General features: G+C 38.5%; 1 protein-coding gene across 5 annotated transcripts in view; it reads left to right on the top strand.

Moving 5' to 3' along the window:
* The window catches only part of Fbh1 (F-box DNA helicase 1), a 50,435-nt gene that overhangs the window by 14,286 nt on the left and 19,092 nt on the right, over positions 1-17,057 (top strand). For all 5 annotated transcript variants that reach the window (XM_026391786.2, XM_026391787.2, XM_026391785.2 and 2 more), the window contains 11 exons: positions 374-972; positions 5,345-5,475; positions 5,581-5,716; positions 6,966-7,156; positions 9,638-9,724; positions 10,018-10,109; positions 11,955-12,123; positions 12,787-13,009; positions 13,818-13,905; positions 13,987-14,073; positions 14,939-15,075. In XM_026391786.2, the coding sequence (XP_026247571.1) occupies positions 439-972; positions 5,345-5,475; positions 5,581-5,716; positions 6,966-7,156; positions 9,638-9,724; positions 10,018-10,109; positions 11,955-12,123; positions 12,787-13,009; positions 13,818-13,905; positions 13,987-14,073; positions 14,939-15,075 (1,875 nt within the window). In that variant the 5' untranslated portion in view covers positions 374-438. The remainder of the gene's footprint in view (positions 1-373; positions 973-5,344; positions 5,476-5,580; positions 5,717-6,965; positions 7,157-9,637; positions 9,725-10,017; positions 10,110-11,954; positions 12,124-12,786; positions 13,010-13,817; positions 13,906-13,986; positions 14,074-14,938; positions 15,076-17,057) is intronic.

Genomic DNA, 17,057 nt, shown 5'->3' with positions numbered 1-17,057 from the left:
ACTTGCTGTTGTAGGAGAAAGCCAGGACATGCCTCATGTGAGCAGATGTGTGAATGGGAGCAGTCGTTTCCTTTCTATCCATTCAGGTTTCCTTGTGCAGCGTTATGACTTGTTGCTTGTGTATATTGTAAGTTATAAAGTTGACCATCACACCACTAGAAGAGTGGTCTCCATCTATTTCCAAGTATGTGTTTGGTACTCTTTGAATTAACTATTTATATACATTCCTGACCCATAAACATATCCTTGTCTCTTTCCTCTGTCTACATCAATAATTGAACATTGTTGTTCAGTTAGGTTGTCTTGTTTGGATCAACTGCAGGTCAGCAGCCATGGATCATTTTTGTCCATTCTGTTTGCATTTTCTCTACAGGTCAAGGATGTCAGAGATACAACCCTGAGTTCTTCCTAGCTGATCAGCAGCGGCGCACCAATGACATGGCCAAAAGCAGTTCTGTTGGCCAGGACAACTGTCAGGACTTGGAGGGTGACATGATCTTTGCTGCAGAGAGCAGTGGTACCCTGCCTCAGGAAGGTGATGGAGAAGAGAGATTGGGTTCGTTGGGGTCTGCTCTGCCCCCCAGAAAGCGCTCTTGGTCCTTTGAGGAAGAGAGTAATAATGCCACAGGGACCAGCCACAGGGATGGAGTTGCTAAGAAAACCCCACGACATTTGTCGTCATTATGCACAAGGCCTAGGGAGGCCAGGCAAGAGACAGAGGACTGTTTGTCACAGCGCTTTGCAGAGTTGGGAGAAACTGGCCAAGACATTGAGGACATTGGTCCTGACCCCATTCCTGACTCATATTATGGGCTGCTTGGGACTTTGCCCTGCCAAGAAGTGCCAAGCCACATCTGTAGTTTGCCTAGTGAAGTCCTGAGGCACATCTTTGCCTTCCTCCCTGTGGAAGACCTCTATTGTAATCTGAGCTTGGTGTGCCACCTTTGGAAGGAGATAATCAGTGACCCACTGGTAAGTAAAGTGCTCAGTTGAGTGAAAGTCCCTCTAAAAGCTTGTATATTAGCTTTATTTAATGATCTCTTCAGAAATGGTGGTTTTTCATTTCCTTTCAGAATAATGTCCATATTCCAAAGGGCATTTAATTTTTGTCCCATCATTCCAGATGTGGAGCATGTTAAAAAAAAATTTAAATAAGCTGGGCATGGTGGTGCACACTTATAATCGTAGCACCTTGGGAGACTGAGGCAAGAGGATTACAAGCTTGAGGCCAGCCTCAGCAACCTAGTGAGACCCTGTCTGTAAATTTTAAAAGGACTGGGTATGTAGCTCAGTGGTAAAGAGCCTGTGGGGTAAATCCCCAGTAACACATATATACATACATTAAATAAATAAAAATTAAATTATAATTAATTATAATTGCATAATATGTACTAAAATAATAATACTAATACAATCTCTAGGTTATGATCTCTGTCCCATTTTAATGCACCTGTGTCAAGTTTGATGAAATATTCACAAAATTGAAAGCTTGGGACTTTCTAGGTTCAGGCCTTCCAGGCTTGTCCCCTCTGTCAATCTAGTCTCCTTATTTTGTTCATCTCAGCTCATCTCTCTGTTCTGTCTCGATTGTAAACTGCATGTTCTGGCCCACCACGGTGTGCTCTAATCTCCCCACCCCACTTGAAGGGTCCTTCATATCTGTTCAAGGCTTTACTCTGTATTCACCATTCTTTCTCATTTCATCCTGTTGAGGTTAATCATTGTCTCCTCTTTGCATTACTATAGCAATTTATACTTCTGTTAACATAATTTATCACATACTGTATTACAGTTTTAGACAGCTTTCTTCTCTACTTAAGCTTATTTTCTCACTATTAGAAGCTGATGATTTAAGTTGGTTATCCCATTTGTTGAAAGTTGATTGTCTTATTCATTTCTACATTCTCCATTATGTTCCACCATTTATAGAGAGAGAACAGGTGATCATTGAGTATTGCATTGGAATCACCCTGAGTACCTGTTGAGATTGAGATCTCTTGCTGCTACAGTTGGTCATATTATTGCTTTGGCTCTCTGTCCTATGTTCATTATCCTCCTTTCTAGTATAGGTTTGGGTTCTTAGGTAAACCTGAGGACTAGAGAATGTTTTGCCCACTTACCTATCCCCTAAACACCTATAGGGGACAAATCAGAGATACAGAGATTAAATCTCCCTTCAACATACTGATGTTTAAACATTTAGGGATGGAGTGCATGATATATTAAGATAGAGAAAATTTTTCTTCTAAACAAAAGATTTTGGAGGAAATTTCAACATCACTCCAGCTTCATTCTTTGCTCATGATCCTAGCTCCTAGTTTCTTGAGAGAAATATCTTCCTGCTTTCATATGTGAATTCTGTTTGTGTCATTGTATTTCTGTCCACTAGTTGAGCACTTTGGTGTGTACTCAGAAGTTGAAGGTGGGAATAAGGGAGAGTTTGTTTTGTTTTGTTTTGTTTTTGTTTTTTCATTCTGCTTGAGAAGATTCTTGGGACAGTGTCCCAGTTTGTATTTACCTATTGAAATGGTAGATAAGGCTGTTTTTATCATTATTAACAATTACATGATGTATTTATTTTCAACAATCTGTCATAGTTCTCAGGCTCTGTTCTTTTAGTGTCTCTGTCTGGCTTTAATATCATGGTAATGCTTACCTCATAGAATGAGTTTGAAAATGTTCCCTCACTTCAGTTTTTGGGAAGAATATGAGTAACATTAGCATCGATTATTCTTTAAATGTTTGGTAGAATCCTCCAGCAAAGCCATCTGGTCACAGGCTTTTCTTCTTTGAAAGCTTTTAAATTACTAATCCATTTTACTCATTGATCTCTTCAGTTTTTCTGTTTCTTTATGAATTAGTCTTGATAGGTTGTGTTTCTAGGAATTTATTTTCTTCTGTTACTCAATTTATTGGTATATCATTGTTCATAGTACTCTTTTATAATCCTTTTGTGTAGCATCAGTTTTAATGTCCCTTATTTTATCTCGTAATTTAGTTATTTGAATGGTCTTTTAGTCTAGTTAAAGGCTTATTAAGATTTTCTTTTTCTTTTTTTTTTTTTTTTTTTGTGTGTGTGTGGTGCTAGGAATTGAACCCAGGGCCTTGTACATTCGAGGCAAGTATTCTGCCAACTGAGCTATATCTCTAGCTCCCAATTTTAATTTTTCTTGCCTAAAAAAAATAGCACTTTGTGTTTTGTTAATTTTGTTTTGTTTTGTTCTTTTACATTTATTTCTGTTCTAATGTTTTTTACACATCTCTCCCCTTCCCCCAAGTGCTGGGGATCAAATCTAGGACCTTGTACCTGCTAGGCAGGTCCTCTGCCATCATGTCACACCTCCTCTGATCTTTTAAATTTCCTTTCTTTGGCTAACTTTGGGCTTCTTTTTTTAGTGCCTTGAGGTATAGGTACAGTGTTCATTTCAGATCTTTCCTCTTTTTTTTTTTTTTTAAGTGTAATTATAGCTACAAACTTTCCTATCAGCAGTGCTTTCACTACATACCTCTGTTGTGTTTTCCTTTTCATTTGCCTCAGGTATTTTCTAATTTTCTTTGTGATTTATTCTTTGACCCTTTGGTTGTTTTAAGCATGTGTTATTTAAATTCTGTGATTTATATATTTTCCAGATAAGTTAATTTTTAGTTTTATCTCATTGTTGAGAAAGATATCTTGTATAATTTCATCATTTAAAACTTTTTTTATTTATTTTTTTTATTTTTTTATTTTTTTTTTTATTGGTCGTTCATAACATTACATAGTTCTTAATACATCATATTACACGGTTTGATTCACGTGGATTATGAACTCCCCCTTTTACCCCGTATACAAATTGCTGTATCACATCAGTTTCCCTTCCATTGATTGACATATTGCCTTTCTAGTGTCTGATGTATTCTGATGTCTGTCCTATTCTCTACTATCCCCCTCCCCTCCCCTCCCCTCCCCTCCCCTCCCCTTTTCTCTCTCTACCCCTTCTACTGTAAATCATTTCTTCCATTTGTATTATCTTGTCTTACCCCTCCTTTCCTCTTGTATGACATTTTGTATATCCCTGAGGATCGCCTTCCATTTCCATGCAATTTCCCTTCTCACTCCCTTTCCCTCCCACCTCTCATCCCTGTTTAATGTAAATCTTCTTCTCAAGCTCTTCGTCCCTACCCTGTCCTTGTTTACTCCCCTTATATCAAAGGAGTCATTTGGTATTTGTTTTTTAAAGATTGACTAGCTTCACTTAGCATAATTTTTTGGGGGGGCTGGAGATGTGGCTCAGCGGTAGAGCCCTCGCCTCGCACGTGAGAGACCCTGGTTTCGATCCTCAGCACCACATAAAAATAAATGAGTGAAATAAAGGTATTGTGTCCAACTAAAAAATAAATATTTTTAAAAAACCACTTTTTTAAAAACTTTTTTTTAAAAAATATTTATTTCCTAGGTGTAGATGGACACAACACAATGCCTTTATTTTTTTATGTGGTGCTAAGGATTGAACCCAGGTCCTGCCCGTGCTAGGCAAGTGCTCTACTGCTGAGCCACAATCCCAGCCCATTTTCTTTTTAAGAGAATACTTCATAATTCATTGTTTTAAACTTTATTTTATTTTTATGTGGTGCTGAGGATCGAACCCAGGGCCTTGGATGTGTGAGGCGAGTGCTCCACCACTGAACCAAAACCCCAGTCCCATTTAAAACTTTTCAACACTAGTTTTGTGATCTGTCCTGGAAAATATTCATGTTGAGAACAGTATATATTCTGCTGTTGTTGAGTGGAGCATCCTGAATATATCTGTTAGATTTATGAGTCTGTAGTGTTGTTTCAGTGCTATTTCCTTATTCATCGTCTGACGGGTTTCATCCTTTGAAATTGGGTGTTATTTCTTCCTTCAGTTCTATCAGTATTTGCTTCATTTGTTTAAGAGCTCTGGTGTTTGATACATATCTATAATTGTATCTTCTTGGTAAATTGACCTTTTTTTCATTATATAACATCCTTTAAAGTCTCATGTAACAGTTTTTGACTTAAAATCTGCTTTGTCTGATATTAATATAGCAATAGTTGTCATATTATTTTATCCTCATTAAACTCTATTAGTGACTTGTTGTTCCAGATATAGAAACTGAAGCACTAAGTTTTCCTAAACTATAACTAGTTAGTGTTAGAAACAAGACCCAGTTCTAGTTTCTAACCAAACTTTGTATGATATTTCTACATGATCTGTTCAGCTTATGATTTGTAACCTATAACTGCTTTTCAACTGGTAGAAGATTGTCTGGGTTTATGTAATCTACTTTGTACTAATCATTGCCTGCATGTTATTTTTGTTTTTGTATTTTAACTACATAGTTCATTCCTTGGAAAAAGCTATATCATCGATACCTGATGAATGAAGAGCAAGCTGTTGGCAAGGTGGATGGCATCCTGCTGAACTGTGGCATAGAGAAGGAGTCAGACCTGTGTGTGCTGAACCTCATACGGTGAGCTTCCTTCTTCCTGTGAGGGAAATGGTTTTCCAAGTCCTTCCTCACACATCATTGCTTATGATCATCTATCTTGTGGACTCTTCTCTGAATGTTTTACAGATACACAGCCACCACTAAGTGCTCCCCAAGCGTAGACCCTGAGAGGGTGCTGTGGAGTCTGAGGGACCATCCCCTTCTTCCTGAGGCAGAGGCGTGCGTGCGTCAGTACCTGCCTGATCTCTTCATGGCTGCTGGGGTGTGTTAAGAGGATCTGGGGGACAGGGGGGGATGGTGGCATCTTTTTTCCACTGGAAGAAAGTACATTAGTGATCAGGTTCAGCTGAAGATTATGTTCATTTTCAAAACTTTTATGTATCCCTGAATGCTTAGAAGCATTAATCTTGTCATTGGTCACCTTAGAGAAAAAAGAGGCCGTAAAATTGTAGATTCTTGAATTTGGAAGGGATTTTGCAGAAACATTTAGTTTAATTTCCCAGTCTATTGAGGAATTCTCTGTGAAATATTCCTAAAAGAGGGTCATCTAACCTCTGAACACTCTCAGTAATAGAATTTCTTTACAAAACAGCCCATTCCATTGTCAGCTTTGGTTATTTGAAAGGCCAAAGAAATTTAAGGAAGAGTCTTGCTACCAACACAGTGAGGTAAGGAGAAGCTGGAACTTCTGAATCTTAGTCTGATTGCTCCTGAATCTCAGTCTGATTGCTCCTCACCCAGATCAGGGGTTCTCATGCTTTGTCTTGGAAGGTACCTGCACCTTTTCCAGCATTCTGTTAGCCACATAGGACTAGAGGTCCTGGCATCTGCATCCCCTTTCTTTCCTGAGTAAAATGATTGCAGATGGTGGTGCAGCACATTTTCTTTCCCAGGATGGTTGTAGCGAGAGGAAGATAGGACTTCTGTTTCTTGGAATGCATTCTTTAACAAGGAGATGTTTGGTAATGTCGGAATGATAAAGATGTGTCCATTATTGACTATTTAATAACCCAAGTAAATTAACATCACAACACTAGGAAGTTGTCAGTCTTGATGTCCTGCCTAAAGACTGCAGTGTTCTTTTGTATTTCTAACTTTTCTTCAGTACAGGTAAGAACTTGTTAGCCAGTTACCTGTTTTGATTCTGCCGAGTACTTGTGTACCTGAGGACTTAACACTTACCTGGAGAGGAGAGATGGGGAGTTGAGAGGGAACTTGTGTTTTTAGAGTGTCATCTCTATGCAAGATTCTTTTAGATACTTTATAAATGTTATTTAATTAAAGAAAACTAAGATCTCAAATCCAAAAGCAAGGAAAAGACAGAATTCAGGGCAGGAAAAAAGTTCTCTTATTTCCCATAGGTGAGTTGAGAAATATGGGCTCAGTTCTGATGGAGTAGGTAGCACGTGAACCCTAGACTTGGCTTTCCTCACTAGTTCTCTGGTGTGGTTCTTCCTGATTGTGGCCTGTGCCTGGGCCTCTCCTCCTATCTTTTGCACCTTGCCTTGCAGGGTGTTAATGTCTGGGCTTTGGTGGCAGCCATGGTGCTCCTCTCCAGCAGTGTGAATGACATCCAGCAGCTGCTCTTTTGCCTCAGGAGACCTAGCTCTACAGTGACCATGCCAGATGTCACCGAGACCTTATACTGCATAGCTGTACTCCTCTACGCCATGAGGGAGAAGGGGATTAACATCAGCAATAGGTAATGCCCTGGAAGGGACAAGACACTGTGATAAGTGAGAAGGTCTCAGACTTGGTAATAGCCCCCATCCTGCCACTCACCAACACGTATCCAGCAATCATTAAAACTGGTTAGCTTCAGTTTTTTCCTCTGTAAATGAAGAGACTGGGAAGTTTCAGTGTGGAGTTGCAGTAAGCATGCTTTATGAATATAAATTGTTACATTACTGTAGAATATCACTGAGGCAGATTTTATGTTCATGGGTATTGAAGCTTTAGGTGAAGTCCACTCATTAACAAAGGCTGTCTTTGTTCACACCTGACTGTGTTTTCCATTTCTCACTCTTGGGCTGGATGTCACAAATTGTGGAAAAGTATTATACACTTTACCTCTTAGTGTAAGCAAGGTACTAGTGTATGGGTTACTAATTCAGAGTGACATCTATGGTTTCTCTTAGCAGAGTGCTGAAGTGTGCACAGGTCAGGGTTCAGAGGGATATGTGCATCCAGCAGATATTGAGTACTTGTCACCTATCAGATAGTCATGCAGGCACTAGCAATTCACTGAAAAATATAAAATTCTTGTTCTAGTGATGGAAGATAAATACATAAGTAAATGTGGGAAGGAGCATTTTAGTGATAAGTAGTGATAGGAAGATAGAACAGAGCAACATGACAGGGAGGTGGGCCACCCTGTTTTATATTGCATGAAAAAAACATGTCTCTGAGAAGTAACATCTGAATGTCAAGGAGAAGCCGTCATTTTGAAGTTTGTAGCGAGAGCCTTTAAGAAAGGAATAGATCATTTAAGGGCCCAAAGGACGGAAATGAATTTGCAACATATAAGGAAGAAAAAAGTCTAGTGTGGCAAAGTGCAGGAAATAAGAGAGATGCTCATGTAAGATAATGAGAGATGGATTGGGAGCAGGCAAGGGAAGATCTTGTAGGCCACAGTTAGAATGAAACCCAGAGTGGGTTGGCCTGTCCTCTGTGGTGAAGCCAGGCGGCTCAATAATGCAGCTGATCCAAAAGAAGCAGGAGAGCTCACGGAAGATTGCTCTTCTCTGGGGAAAGATAGTGAACCCTGCAATTAGCCCCCAAAGAAATGTGACTGGCTAGATCAGGTGAACCAGTCATCCTTGGTCATGTATAAGGAGGGTACATTATTTGCCAGAAATGTCCAGGTGTTTGCTGTTTTTCTGATTTGAGTTTCATTTTAACTGGTTTCTGTTGTGGCCCACTACATGGCATCAAGGCAAGGGGCAAGAAACTTTATAATAGGACTCAGGTGGACAAATGATGAATAATGCTCTTATATGCAAGTCTGGACATATGCATCATCTGCTTATTTACATAGATATAGACAAGGAGCAGGAGACATGTCTTAGCTCAGGCTGCCATAATGAAGTACCACAGAATAGATGACTTAATCAACAGACTTTTGTTTTATGTTCTTGGCTGGAAGTCTAAGAATAAGGTGGTGGTATATTCCATTCCTGGTGAGGAACCAGCTTTCTGGCTTGCAGACAGTAGCTTCCTCTCTCTGTCCCAACATGCAAGGAGATAGAGCCTGGTGAAGTCTCCTCTGATAAAGACAATAATCCTTTTGGATGAGGGCCCCGACCATATAACCTCATTAACCCTAATTGCTTCTTTACACCAAACAGTCACATTTGGGGTTTGAGTTTCAATTACAAATTTCAGAGGGACACAGTTTAATCTGTAGTAGTATGATAGCTGATTTTTGTTTCATTCATGTATGTCTTCCTGCTTTTCTGAAATAATGTGTTCCTAAAAGTATCTGTTGCATTAAAAAGAGTTGATGCCTGGACACCAGCTCCTCTCACTCTGGGTCAGCACAGCATGCTTGGTTGTGGGAATTGGTGATGCAGGGAGTTTGGGTGTGTACATGTGTAGATTTTGGAGTAGCTTATGGTAGACTTAGTTTGACCTCTGTTGATTTAACTTTGTCATCTTGGTGACTTTGAGGCTTTTTTGATTTCTTGTGTTTGTAATCACATGAGCCACAATAGCACCTTTCCTTTAGAAGCTTAAACGCTTCTAAACCAGCATTACTTTACAAGACATTGGGAGCAATGGAACTGTTTAGAAAAATGAGGACAGTAGGTTTATCAACAAGGTTGTATTATGAGAAAGGAACTCTAATTGCTGGAAGCAGGTTTTATACTTGTTTCCCCCTGGTTCTTACTGCTTCTTTGATTGTCTCTTAAGGTCACAGCTAGTGCTCTTGTTGTCTAAAGGGCATGTCCTGGTCTCCCTCAACATAGAAGCAACGCACCTTTTTTAGAACTGTGTTTCCCTGAGAGTATGTTTGTCAGCTGTAGAGATGATCTAAATTATTTTCTTTTCATCTTTGTTTCAAATGGTAATAGGTATTTTCTTTTTAGAAATGATAAGGAGTTTAAATACATCTGAGAAAAAATAAGATACAAGTTATGATTTAAATTTGAAAGTCTCTAAATCTAATTTTGTTCCCCATTAGGATTCATTACAACATTTTCTATTGCCTGTATCTTCAGGAGAATTCCTGTGCCACTAAAGTTCAAGAGGAACCATCTGTGTGGCCAGGGTATGTAGATATTATGAATGTTTGTGTGTGGTTTTTCTTCTGTTTGTGACTCTTATACACGCATAAGGAAAGGTGTTTTGCTTTAACATATTTATTGAGGCATAATTTACATTAGGTAAATTTCTGCCTTTGTGAGAGTATAATTCAGTGATTTTGAAGATTCACTGAGTTGTTTAACCAGCCTCACAATCTAGTTTTAGGGTATTTTTATCCCTCTAAGAGGAGTCTTGAGTCAACTTTAATTTATGCAGTTTGTCTATGGTTGTCTGATTTCTGTTCTTTAATGATTATAGAAAGAAGACCATCCAGCTTACACATGAACAACAACTGATTCTGAATCATAAGATGGAGCCTCTACAGGTGGTAAAAATTATGGCATTTGCAGGTAAGGAGCTCACCTTAATTTCTAGAATAGTGCATCAGGTTCACGATGTCATTGTTTCCTGCCTGTTACCACTACATCTCTTTATCATTACCTGCCAGAGCACCTGTACCATGATTATTATTATTATTTTTTTTTTTTGGTGGTGCCGAGGAAGGGACCCAGGGCCTCATTCTAGGGAAGCCCCCTACCACTCAGCCACATTCCCAGCCCTGTACCTTTATCTTTTATCAAATTACCTTGATCAAATAATCTCAAAAGTGGTTGTCCGAGGACTCCTTGTTTTCTCCTATTACTCCAGGGAACATTCATACTGGAATTCCTATTTGGACAGGTAGTACATAGGAATTCGTTTTGGGGGTCTATCACTGCGATTGATTGAGCCAGTCATTTATGTACAGTCACCGTTTGCTTCTGGCAGAGGCAGAACATGTTAATCTGCTCAAAGGGTTTCAGTAACTCCCTAATTTTGTAGGGTAATGTCTAAAGGGCTCTCCCTCCATGTGGTTCTAGCTGCTTTCCTAAATATGTTGTCACTGTGGTCCCTCAGATCAGCTGAGCTGATCTCCTTACAGTCTCTCAGGTACTTGGTTAGTCTTTTGTTTGAAACTTTGTGCTCTTTTCTCTACCTATAATCCCTTCCTTCTACTATTCTTCCTGACTATTCTGCTGACAACAATTTATTAAATGCCTTTAGTGTGCCTGTAGATTTCTTGTCCTAGCAACATTCTGTAAGGTTGGTTAGTTATTCTTACTTTATGGTTAAAGTAATTAAAGCTCATATTTGCTCCAGGTCAAATAAGCAAGTCAATGATAGAGCCAGAATGCAAAGCTTTAGAGAAGCTTCTCTTTGGAGAAAGATATGTCTTCTTCCCTTTTCTCTCCCTTCCCTGCTTTTTCTCCTCTTTCTCCCTTGCTCCTCAGTCCACTTTTCTCAGTCTTCTTTGCCATGCTGTGTTAACTTGCACTATCTGTTTCTTCTTGATTAAGCCTTCTTCAAGAGTTTGAGCTCTAAATATACATTTGCTGAACTCTAACTAATCTTCTTTTAATTACTTGGTCTCTGAATATTGTATGGTAATAATAGCCAACTCAGGTGTGTTTATCAGTATTCCACATGACTTCATCAATCTTCAGAACAGTCCTGTTAAGTAGAGTAAGAAGTACCATTTTTGTTCTTTGACAGGTGAGTTTTTTTGTTGTTTCTAACCCATATTATTTTTCAATATGCTGTGTTATCAATATACTCTGATTTTTTTGTCACTTATTTCACCTTGTATTGGTATGTTATTCCCAACCAGATTGTAGCATATGTTTTTTTTTATATCTCATATTGCTTGGTATGCAGCTGAACATAGAAATAGCTCAATAAATACTTATTAAATTAAAGGTACATGAAATAACTGAATAACTGAAAGAATGATGGAGAGGTGAAATAGACAAGAGAGTTCAGAATGATCAAAAGAATCCTTGAGTCCTATTTACATATTCTTCTTTAGAGGTTTAAATGGCAGTTAGGTTGGCCATAGCTACCTTTTACTGAGTTCCTGCTGCTGGGTAGTTGATGATTAATTTTGCTCTTATAAACGTCACAGTTCAGTGTCCCCACATATTGCTAAGGAGCAGACTGAAGCTCAAGCGAGGTCTGCTGGAGACAAAATCCCAGCCCACCTTAATCTGACTTAAAATTTGCTGCTCTCTTCGTGGCACCACTTTTATCATTTTATCTTTTGTCCTTGTCTTGGTCTTAAGCCTGAGGTGGGATAAGTCTGAACAAGACCTTATGGGCATCCTTTGGCATGTTTTCCCTGGTCAGAGGGTCACATCCTCTCTTCTTGGCTTCCACAGGCACTGGGAAGACCTCTACCCTGGTCAAGTATGCTGAGAAGTGGTCTGAGAGCAGGTTTCTGTATGTAACGTTCAACAAGAGCATCGCAAAGCAGGCTGAGCTCGTTTTTCCCAGCAATGTCATCTGTAAAACCTTTCATTCCATGGCGTATGGACACGTTGGGCGGAAGTGAGCATTGCCAGGGATGGTGTCATTGTCAGTTCTTTTGCCCTTTTCGCATGATGATTATTGATCACATATGAATTTGTCCCATAACATTAAGAAAATGTAATACTATTATCTCTGTTTGCAGAGAGGAGATAGATAGCTCTACTGATATGTACTTTTATCCTGTAAAATAATTTACACAAAGCAGTACCTTACTGAGGGTGCATTCTCATTTTTCTGAAACTAAGGCATAGGAAGTCAAAATGTCTTGTTTAAAATTCCTATATCCTGATCAGTTTTAGGCTTTCCTTGAAAGGTGGGTGGGGAGAAGGCTCAGCTAAGGTGCACACACCTGAGGTTTCATGGACATGAAGGTTTCAAGAAGCTTTGAGTCCCTTTGGGAGTCACTTAGACTATGGACCACACCTTGTGATGGTGGTATCTCTGTGAGTTGATCCTCTTCTAGATTGTGGTATGAGAGTTCCTAAAAGCCTGGTATAAGCCCTGTCAAATTAGACATGGATCTTGCAGAACTCCTATAGCTTTTAAACATTCTGTCTCATCTGTATATAATATCTGGAGTGACTCTGTGCTGTCTCTGGAAAGAATGGGGGAGACAGGGAGACACTCAGTAGCACAGTTGCAGTAAAGCCAATTGCTATTCATTTGGGATGTGCATTACAGGTACCAGCTGAAGAAGAAGTTGAATCTCTTTAAGTTAACACCCTTTATGGTTAATTCCGTCCTTGCTGAAGGGAAAGGTGGATTCATAAGGGCCAAGCTAGTGTGTAAGACTTTAGAAAACTTCTTTGCTTCGGCTGATGAAGAGCTGACGATTGATCATGTGCCTATTTGGTGTAAGAACAGCCAAGGACAAAGAGTCATGGTTGAACAGAGTGAGAAGCTGGTAAGTATCTAAATGTCTTAAACATTAGCAATCTGGTATGGTTTCTGTTTTTTCACTTCTTTAGAACTGCTCATAGGAAGTTGAAGATAAGCAGGTGAGACTGTGGGCCTTTCCTGACACGTGTGAATTGTATGGTATTAGACATCTCACTTAATCATTGTAGTAGTCCTCCCTTTTAACAGATGAGAACAGGAATTGTGTGACCTCCCACAGTTTATAAGAGCTTGTTGTGAGATGTTATGGACCCAGAATCTGACCTTATATATTGATTTACTAGTGGAAAAATCTGTATCTTCTATGTCACTATGAAGTCTTTTCAGTTGTTTGTCATTTAAAAAAAATTTATTAATTTTTTGGTACTGGGGATTAAACCAGGGCACTTTATCACTAAGCTGTATCCCTTGCCCTTTTTATTTTTTATTTTGAGATAGGGTCTAAATTGCTGAGGCTGGCCTCATACTGGGCTTATAGGTGTGGACCACTGTGCCTGGCCTTTGCATTCTTTTTTGAATTAAGTATCAGTCATAAATTTAGAAAAACATTTGGACTATTTTGTTGTGTCAGCTGTTGTGATCTCTAATCTTTTCTCTGCCGTGCCTGGATGGCTTTAATTTACCACTCATTTCTGTCCTCTAGACCCTTCCTGAAGTTCAAACATTACTGTGGGATCCTAGGAGTTTAGGAAGGTGCCTGCCCTCTTTGTTTTGTGATGATGCCTCTGCTCCACTTGTGTATGTGGAAGTGAAAATATGATTGTGGTCTTTTCTGGGCCCTTAAACTTTGGTTTACTGTATCACATGCTTTCTAGAATGGTGTCCTTGAAGCAAGCCGACTCTGGGACAACATGCGGAAGCTAGGAGAATGCAAAGAAGAGGCTTACCAAATGACTCATGATGGTAGGCAAGTTTCCAGACATTGGTCTCTTATAAATACAACTGCTTCCCTTGTGGGTTATAACTCTTGCTCCCTTCTTTCAGGCTATTTGAAACTCTGGCAGCTGAGCAAGCCTTTGCTTGCCTCTTTTGACGCCATCTTTGTGGATGAGGCTCAGGACTGTACCCCAGGTGATAAACTATTCAGGACATCAGTAGTCTCAAATACATAGAAACAGCATCATGATTATGTAAGAGGACATATGTGTGGAATAAGTTGATTATTCTTATTTGTTATAAAGAAGAGGAACAAATACTAGTCATTCAGAAATCCCTTTTATTTGACTTAGGATTTCAACATTTGTCTGTTTCCCTTACCCAGAGCAGGTTTATCTTTCTCCCTATGTTTTGCTGAAATTGTTTTTAGAATATTAACTGAGTAGGGCATCAGATGATATGATAGGGACTTAAACTTATGCTAAGTAGGAAAAGATGGGAAATTTAGATTGAAATTTGTTTAGTGTTGTATATTTCTTTTTTTATATGTTTATATTTTTTATAGTTGTAGTTGGACACAATATTGTTTTTATTTATTTTTTTATGTGGCGCTGAGGATCAAACCAAGGGCCTTGCACGTGCTAGGTGAGCGCTCTACCGCTGAGCCCCAGCCCCTTGTGTTGTATATTTCTAAAGTGGCTACCAGAGAATAGACAGTATTATGAGCATGATTTTTAGGTAATTTTGGGGTCTTATACTATTAAAGAGTGAGGACAATTTATCTCATTTTATATTTCCCTCATATTTCTTAAACTCCATAGTTCACTTAGGACTAAAAGTAATCTGCATTCCAAAGACCAGGAAATATTCTTTTTTCTATTACAGAATTATTTTTTTGATTGAATGCCTGTTCTGCAGGAAAAGACAACTTTGTTGTCCATTGTTGGCTGGCTTAGTTTTGTGAAAGCATTTTTATACCTTTCTTTCTTACATACAGTTTCTTTTTGCTATGTATGTTGGACTCCTTGAGATTTCTCACAGTTCGCTTTATTGGTTTCAGCTATCATGAATATAGTTCTATCTCAGCCATGTGGGAAGATCTTTGTAGGGGACCCACACCAACAGATCTATACCTTCCGTGGCGCAGTCAATGCTCTGTTCACAGTTCCCCACACACACGTCTTCTATCTCACACAGGTAAGAGCTCTGTCTCTGCTTCTGAGTCCCCAGGAGCATATAAGCAAGCATTATATTTATCCTCCTAGTTTTTTATGTGCCAGGCACTTTACAGGTAATAAGCCAGGTTCACAGTACATAGCCGGTCCTTACTGCTAAGCAGTAGTTCTCAAAGTGAGGTTCTCGGGAAGTCAGTATAGTCAAAACTTTTCATAATAGTTATTTGCCTTTTCTGCTGTGTTGACACTTTGTGCTAATGGTGGTGTCAAGGCCTTATCATGAATCAAGGCCTTGGCACCAAACTGGACTAGCAATTACATTCTTTCAATACATTCAGAATTAAAGAATATAAAAAAGCATTTCACTTAAGAATGACCTTGGTGATGGAGCAAACCATAATGATTAAATTTCATGACCTGATGACCCTTGAGTACATCTCCTTAATATTCTGTGTGCTGATGTGAGAAGTACATACAAAGTATTTCCACTAAAGACTGAAGCCCATTGGTTTCCTAGTAAGAATACTGTTTTAGTTGAGTTGTGGGCTAAACTTTTTTCTTGTATGGTTTTTACTTGAAAGAATAACTGACAGACCATCTGTGGTTATTTGGAATTGAGTATTTGGCATTTTCTCAAAGATGAGTGAGATGAGCAGTGACTTCAGGAAACTAGATAAGTGTGTGCTGCCAAAGATAAAATGCATACTTTCAAGTAAAATTAAAATTTAGCAAACTATGGATCTGCCACAGTGAACATGACACACTCACAGTGTCTGCAGTTATGCAAAAAGGTGATGAAACATTCTTACTTTTCCTATTAAGCATTTGTGTGAGGCTGAATTTGCTTCATAAACTTCAGTCAAGATAATGTATCACAACAGACTGAATGCAGATGTAAATGTGAAATGCTGGGTGTTAAAAAGATTTGTAAAAAAAAAAAATGCCTCTGTGCCCCTCTTATTTTTTTGAAAAATATAATAATGATTTGAAAAAGTAGATTCAAGTGTCTACTGTGGTATAGATCACATAAATAAGTTCTTTGGAGGTCTCAGTATTTTGTGAAAATGTGAAGGGTCCTGAGACCAGCTGCTGAGAACCACTGCTTTTAATAAACTCTCTATCCTTAGAGGAGATGTGTGTCATTTGTATTAAAGTGTAAACTCCACTGTTTTGTTATGTTATTGAGAGGTCTGTGGACTTCTCTCTGACTATTCTGTTGAGTTCCCATCTGCTATAGTAATTTAGGGTGGCATTAGCTCAGAATAGTTTTGTTTTTAATTGACATTATTTTTTTTGGAATAATTTCAGATTTACAAACAACTTGAGATAATAGTACAGAGGATTTTCATATTCCCTGTCCTCAGTTTCCCCTACTTTTTTTAAAAATATTTTTTTAATTTTAGGTGGACACAATATCTTTATTTTTTTATTTTTATTTTTTATGTGGTGCTGAAGATCAAACTCGGTGCTTCATGTGTGCTAGGTGAGCACTCTACCACTTGAACCACAACCCCAGCCCCTCCCCTTCCCCTACTTTTTTAAAAAATTGATTTGTTAAATACATGACAGCAGAATGCATTAAAATTCTTATTATACATATAGAGCACGATTTTTCATATCTTTGTATATAAAGTATGTTCATGTCAATTCATGTCTTTATACATGTACTTTTTTTTGCATATACAGAGATATGAAAAATTGTGGTATATATGTATAATAAGAAACGATTCTTATTATACATATATACCACAATTTTTCATATCTCTGTATATAAAGTATGTAGACACCCAATTTGTGTCTTCATACATGTACTTTGGATAATGATGTCGATTCTTATTATACATATATACCACAATTTTTCATATCTCTGTATATAAAGTATGTAGACACCCAATTTGTGTCTTCATACATGTACTTTGGATAATGATGTCTATCACATTCCACCATCCTTGCTAATCCCCTGCCCCCTCCATTTCCCTCCCACCCCTCATCCCACTATGAATC

The sequence above is a fragment of the Urocitellus parryii genome, chromosome 9 (assembly GCF_045843805.1).
Source record: "Urocitellus parryii isolate mUroPar1 chromosome 9, mUroPar1.hap1, whole genome shotgun sequence".
In the NCBI taxonomy this organism is placed as follows: Eukaryota; Metazoa; Chordata; class Mammalia; order Rodentia; family Sciuridae; genus Urocitellus; species Urocitellus parryii.
Note: the sequence above shows the minus strand (reverse complement) of the source record. Positions and strands in the feature narration are given on the sequence as shown.